General features: G+C 39.5%; 1 protein-coding gene across 4 annotated transcripts in view; it reads left to right on the top strand.

The window, feature by feature from the left end:
* Window positions 1-6,653: 6,653 nt before the first annotated feature.
* actn1 (actinin, alpha 1) overlaps window positions 6,654-7,531 on the top strand; it is a 45,280-nt gene continuing 44,402 nt past the window's right edge. The window contains exon 1 of one of the 4 annotated variants that reach the window (XM_066694709.1): window positions 6,654-6,989. In XM_066694709.1, the coding sequence (XP_066550806.1) occupies window positions 6,885-6,989 (105 nt within the window). In that variant the 5' untranslated portion in view covers window positions 6,654-6,884. The remainder of the gene's footprint in view (window positions 6,990-7,531) is intronic. The other 3 variants (XM_066694707.1, XM_066694708.1, XM_066694706.1) reach the window with 3 other exon arrangements.

Here is a 7,531-nt window from a genome sequence, read left to right as displayed (position 1 = left end):
ACATTTTCTCAAGCTGTACACTCCTTCTTAATATTTGTAGCTAAAGCTGTTCTTTTTTTCTTATCTCCTGTCCCCACTTCTTGAAAAAGTGCTTATAACCTCAAGAGTAAAGTAACCACAACAGCCTTAAATGGATAGTAGTTGTTCCCCTAAAAAGACAAGTCTGCCCAAGAACCGACAGTATCTTAAACATTTAGATTCATATTTTTAAATCCTTGGGCCGGACTGTTCACCAACCGCTATGACCACCACGGGGGCTGGGTCGAGCAGAGAGTTTCTTTGCTAATTGTGCTTACGGTGGCTGATATGTCACCTTGGACAGCTAGAGCTTCTGTCTGGAGGAAATGATTACAGCACATTACCGGAGGGGCTGAATCTAAAGAGGTGACGTCAGAGGTCAGAGGACTTCCGCGCCAGTGCCAAGAACTCTCAGTGCAGGCATTCCCACAGCAAAAATCTTAAGTAACTTCCGCAATAATATTACTATAAATAATAAATGACATAGGATTTATGTTCCCATTGCTTGAGTTGGTTGGGTGCTGGAAAATGCAGGGCCTAAATTTAAATTCTCCCTTTTTCTTAAACACGCACACATTAAAAACGTACTGGCTAGTATATTAAGAGGAATCTTCTCATGTATGTATTGTATTATATAATATATATATATATATATATATATACACACACACACACACAAACATATACATCATATAGTCTACATTTTAGCTTGAATGAACCTTTGAGACACGGCAACAATTCCTCTTATTATTCAGCTTTTCACAACGCTGTTGCTGAAACTGACTAAATATCACCAGCCTCCCTGATTTTTATTGGTTTAATTCAGCTATTTATAAAGAGTACTTAAAGCTTTAGTTGTTATCACTAGTAACGCACATGACTGTGTTAGATAAGGATTGCAGGTGGCATTAAATACAGAATCACCAATAAGAAAAAACACACAAAAGGAAAACCCCTGACAGTAAGCTGGAATCTGTCATATGTAGTAAAATGACTACTACAATCCCCCCCTTAACTTTACTAAAGAGCATGGATCATTCTGTTGACTTCACTGGTATCTGTTTTCCATTGAGATATTCTCTTTGACAAAGTTCAGGAGGGAAAAAGATTACATCGGCATGGCGCACATAGATAAGTTTAGCCTTAGAAGGAATAAAACCTTGAAATGTAGCAAACTATGTTCTAGCAATAATATACGAGGAATGCCTTGTGTTGGAGCTCATAAATGTCTTCCTCTCAACCAGGATATTAGACGGTTGAGTTTCATTCTCACTTTCCAGAAAGGTTACGTCAGTGTGACTTAGAGCTTTGTTTGCATCTGATGAGAAGAGGTGATAGCCTTCTATTTAAATGCTTTTAAATATAACCTTATGGCATATCAGTAACAAAAATGATGACACTTAGGCACTTTTTTTTTTTTTTTTCCACCAATCTGAACTTTCAACTTATCAGCTCTGTTACCTGTAGCTAGAGTGAGAACAAGTAAACAATGGCTATATTGGTTAACCTGCCTTTAAACCACAGATGCAAATAGACTACAGACAAGATAGCATTCATGTTGTACTCTGTGAACCAAACCTGTGACTGTTGACTCACAGTCCGCTCACAGAGAGAGCGCTGCGTGTGATGCGATCGGTGTGAGAGAAGTGGTGATGAAGTCATGAAGGGCTGATGAGTGGGCAGGCTACGTTCTGTTCTTTTTGCTCCGACTTGTATGCGTCGGCAAAATTGGCGATAAAATATCTGGAGGGAGATCTGTGGTTTTCATGCAGCAGCTAAAACAGCCAGCTAGCCACATTCTGCCTCTTGTCTCCAAAACTCCTGACACAACACAGACCCAAGAGCTCAAAAAGAAGCTTGTTATATGGAACTTACAGCACATGAACATTGCAGGTTTTGTTGTGTTGTGTGGTAAGACTTGACAGAAAAAGTTCTAAAAGTGGAGGAAAAGTGTAGAAACCAGCAATGCACCCATCTTTTTTAATTTTGTTATGCTTTAAGACTTGTTCCAGTGCAATGAACTAATAACAATCAGAATAATAAGAAACGGAAACACTGTAACAATGTCACATTACAAACTAGTGCTTTCCAGAAACTTGCTCCATTAAAGCAAAGTAGGTGATTGGTATGGTGATTAATGTTGTGGCAGAAGATCAATATAGTTGGACGCAAAGGGTGAAAAACTTTTTCTGCTTTGGGGAACCAGTTGATGCAAATGCACACTGCTGATTCAAGTCAACTTCAGTATGGCTAATGATGAGCTCATGTTGGCAGACTTACCTGAAGTGGAGAGATCCAGATGTTCCAAGCATTATTCTTCTGAAACAGATCAAACCAGGAGGCAGTGCCCCATGACTACGTCACAAGAGGACAGTTCATTTTGTTCGGCTTTGCTTCAGCCAGTGATGGCTGTCTTTCTTACAATGGAGCCACAGTGTAAAAGGCGGCATTCCTATCCATCACAATCTCCCGGATTGCTTCATGGATGCATCATGAAAGCCTCAATGTTGGTCAGATTATTCTCACATCACATGATCCCTTTAGTTCCCTCTAAGCAGGCTATTGCATTCTGTCCTGATTGTCTAAGAATGCTGATGTGGCCCCAGACAAACTGAATAAACAGGAATATCCAGTCATAGGCAGCACTTCTAAACGGATATCTTCAGCTGAAGCTTAGGTGTCCATGATTAAAGGATTTATTACCTCACAGTGTATTACCCTGACCAGGTTCCTCTGCCTCATTGTGCTCCATCCTTTGGCTCAGGTGTAATACCAAAGGCATTCTACATTCTCCCTTAGGACATTAAATAGATGTTTATGTAAATAAATATAAAACTGTTTGCTGACTTTTATTTTCTTGCACTTTCTCTGTCTCCCCGTTAATCTCAAAAGCATTAGCATTTGTCTTTTCTTTTTGCATTTGCATTTTTGTATTTTCCTTAGTTTTTTTCTGTTCAGGCTTCATGTTTCATTATTTGCTCATAACGGTCTTGTGACCCATAGAATGCAATAGCTGACAAAAAAGAAGGAGATCAAATTATATCAAAAGAATATTTGATGAAACAATTCAAATCTTAAATATCTATCTATCTATCTATCTATATATATATATTAGAACTGAAATACTTGTTTTCAATCTGTGTTTTATTCATAAATTACAGCTTCCATTAATAATGATATACTAGATTAATTGAGCCCTCAACACTAACATATATACCAATATGCATTTATGAACTATTTTTGAATGGAAACGTTTTTGTTTTTTTAGGAAATTATATATAAGGAAGACCAGAAATATTTTCAAATGTTTAAAAGTAACATTCTATCTGGGGAATATCAGATAAATTAAGTGTTAAATTCCTCACCTGGCCTCCTGAATTAATGTCCAAAAGTGTGTAATAAGCCTCCAGGGGAAATCCTTTGTTTCATTTCTCTTAAAATCAAGGCCTGTCTCTTTAAGCAGACATTTCTCTGTGACTTGGCAGACTTTTCTCCCTAATCTGTGACATCACTTTCCCAAACATGAGCCCTTTGGAAGTTTCTCCATATAAGGAAGAGAGTGAATGTTTCACCTTTTTCCTCGGTTGGTGAGGCTGGGCTGACTCCCGGGCTCTCAATGAACGCGGCCTTACCTTACAAGGCAGGGAGACCTGGCCCACCGAACACATGTTTATATTCCAGATCTCATTCCAGCTGCCGTTTGCACACACCACATACTTTGGAAAGTAAATTGAGAGAGAGAAAAGGAGCATAGGAGGGGAGGGGAGAGGAGAATGCTACAGGGACTCTTAATATCAGTGTCAGGGGAATAAGTTCCACCTGAATCAAAATACAATAAAACATAAAAAAAAAAAAACCGCAACAAATAAGCAAAGTAGGAAAACACGTCTATTTCAGTTTCTTGCAGTGCAGCTAGATGGAGGTATTTATATTAACTTTTTATTTTAATTGCCCCTTATAAATAGAACACAAAAAGTACCATTTCATTTGAATGCTGGCCTATTTTCAGGTAGACTGTGCTACTTTCAATGAATGAAGCACAACAGCTGAGAAAAGCTGTGAAAGCTGTTCCATCCCAAACTATTATGAAAAGAATAGTCACTGAGTGTATTGTGTATTGCTGCTTCTTAATATTTACACCGTTTTCTGAAGTCCCCAACCAATTCTTGGAAATAACCGGAGGCCAGAATGAAATAATTTATATAGGAAATCACAGGAAGTGAAAATAATATTAAGCCAGTGGTATGCTAATATTTTAAGTAATTACTGAATTATTTTTTAAATACATGATTTATTTTTATAGTTCAATTTATTCACGTGTTCAATATATACTTCAGGTGGGATGACTTGCTGCTGTTTTGAATGCAAATCATACGGTGACCCATCATTATAATACAATACACAATTCTGCATTGTGAATTCTGGAAAATTACCAAGCAACAGACCTATATATATATATATATATATATATATATATATATACATACAATGTAGTTGCATACATACATATCATATATTCCAATTAATTCAGTACCATTATGATGGGAATTGTTTTCAAATATGATGAACATGCCATTTTAGCTGAGACAGACCCAGTTTTGAAAGTCTACTGATTTGGATTCTATGCATCAACATCCTTGGATATGAAACCTTGCAAATTGAACATGAATATGCCTGCATTTCAAGGATCAGTGTACCTGGTGATGTCAGGGCCAGAGGGCAATACTGGCAAGTGCATTAGGCTAATAATAATTATAATTTAGCAGACATTTAGCATGTTCCTGCATTTGAATGCTAAATGAAGACCAGCATACTTTAAATGCGCATTGCAATTTAATACATGGTTACAGTTTGATCATGTGTGACTGCAGCTCAATGCATGATCTTGCAGACGACCTAATCTCAATATTAAATACTTCATCGCCCTAACAATTTAAAATATGTGTCAAGTGGAAAACAAAACCTAAAACTCAAAGCAAAAACGTTAACATTTCGTCTGTAGTAAATATATAAATACACCATTACATACATTCAGAAAATAAGGCAACTGCAGTGAGTGTCTAAGCACAGCTTCTGCAGCGACTAATTTAAAATTGCTCGTAAAATTATTGTTTCAGGCACAGCTGTTGCTAGGATACCACTCGGGTAAAAGCATCCACCCCCCACCCAAAAAAGGAGGGAGGCATCGTGCACAATAAATCAGCAGAGATATAAACAGGCACACCGAATACATGCATCGTCTTTATGTAACAGTTCAAACAAAAAAGGGGAAAATGTCTTAGTGGATAGGTCATGAAATGCAAATTAACAATCAGTACAGAAATGTGTATTTTCATCACAACTTGCACGTCCAAGCTAAAGATAAAGATGCCTGCCCATAATGCCTAAGTGTACACATGCATATGAATCAGCGTATATAAACAATAAAAAGTTATCTTTGACTTCATGACCTCATTACCATAAATCCAAATGAACTGACGCTGATGTTAAGGCTTTACCACATTCCATTCGATGACGTCACAACCAAAGGCTATTCAAATGAAGCAATGCAGAGATGATACTAATACTAGGCTATTGCTGCAACTGCTAACAGCGATAACGCCTCATAGAACGCATAAATAAAACAATACGACTCTCGATCATGTGCTCAATACTATTCACTTCATACCCGGACTCAACTACAGTTGACACATTACCACAAACCCATGACCACGCTATTGCAAGACTCGACAGTACCATTGCTGATGATGCGCAATATATACCGGGCAGAACAATCCCTGCACTAGTGCGGTGTCCCTGACTGCAGCAGCCTGCCCTCACTAAAGTAAGTAAATGCTTCCCCCAGAACACGCATATAATAGAGTCTAAATGTCATATAAACATATACGTCTCTTAGCCTCTCCTGTCCGTCAGATCCTTCAACACTTTCCAAAGTTGGGTCCATTCCGTTTACTTTTAAAATAAAATGACATCATTCGACAAATAGGCTGCTTCTATTCAGCCTTAGTGACGCATGCAGAATAATATATATATATATATATATATATATATATATATATATATATATATATATATATATATATATATATATATATGCAATGCAAACACATTTACAAAGATGGGAGCAATTATTACTCCCCAGATCCGAATGGCACATTCGAAAGGATGCACTGAACACATGCGTCACACTGGCAGAGGACACCCCGGGAGGCACACGTAGCCCAAATGGATGTTTTTGGTTTTCCTATCCCTCTCTATGATTTGTATAGCAGTTTGATTTACATTGGTCAGCGATTGCCTCGACAAGACCGACACGTTGATAAATATCCGCTCGCATACAACCGTGCAAGGCCAGCGAAGCTACAATACCGAACCACCCCCCCACATGGCACTTCATGTGGGGGTGTATGTGTGCGCTAACGACCGAGAGAGGGGTAGTTGGTGGGCGGTGTCACATGGCCAGTGTCAGTCAACCTATATTTAAGCTCCGGCAAGAAAGACAGCTAATCTGGCCAATCACGCCAGAGTTGAGGTGATGGGCGGTCCTAAAACCCGGCTGTGGACCAATCGCAGAGCACGAACGGAAAGAGGGTTATTCATTTTTTTTTTTCTTTTAAGCAAAGTTTTGGTGTGTGTGTGTATGTGTGTGCTGCACAGGAGGGAACTGCCTATTTTCTCCACTCGAGTTCGCCCCACTGCTAAAAAGGCAAGGCAAGGCAAGGAGCCTGGGCGAGAGGCAGGGACTGGAGAGAGAGAGAGAGAAGCAAGAGGGACCCGATCACTTCATCCAGCCTGAGTTCGTCTAGGAAACATCCATCGAAGCAGCCTTTGCATCGTAGAGGTAACGGGAATAACGAGAGATCAACATGGATCATTATGATGGAGAAGAAGGTATCGATTACATGCAGCAGGAGGACGACTGGGACAGGGACATGCTTTTGGACCCTGCGTGGGAAAAACAGCAGAGAAAGGTAAAGCGATCCGCCCCGTCCTTTGATGCCTCGTTGTGACCGGGGAAGGTGCTGCCGAGGTGGGGGTGGATTATCTGCTGTGTAGCGCAGACGTCGCCTCCGCTCTTCTGGCAATCAATGCTACAGGAAATTGAGACTTTCTCTTTCCGTTGAGCACATTGTTGCAGAATAGACGTTTTGGGGATGATCGGTATACGTTTACATACGTTTGCTGGTATGTAACATTGAGTAGCTTTCCTTTAGAGCAACTCAGCAGTTACTAAAAGCCGACGCTGTAGTAGCAAGGATGCACGGTTCGAAAACAGAATAGAAGTGCAAAAACACCTCTGGGGGTTTGCAACGCAACAGATGTCATTTACAAAAGGATACCTCTGACAAACAGCAACCGCAGACGTCCTGTTATAATAATACCCCCCGCCCCCGAAACTTTACCGTCACGTCGCTATTCGTAACGGCAAGTCGAGTTATTTTCTTGAAATGAGACGCTATTCTTCCCTTCTTTGATGATCAAAGCTGTTGTATTATTGCTCCGGGAAAGAAGA

This window comes from Amia ocellicauda, chromosome 21, assembly GCF_036373705.1.
Source record: "Amia ocellicauda isolate fAmiCal2 chromosome 21, fAmiCal2.hap1, whole genome shotgun sequence".
NCBI lineage: Eukaryota > Metazoa > Chordata > Actinopteri > Amiiformes > Amiidae > Amia > Amia ocellicauda.
Note: the sequence above shows the minus strand (reverse complement) of the source record. Positions and strands in the feature narration are given on the sequence as shown.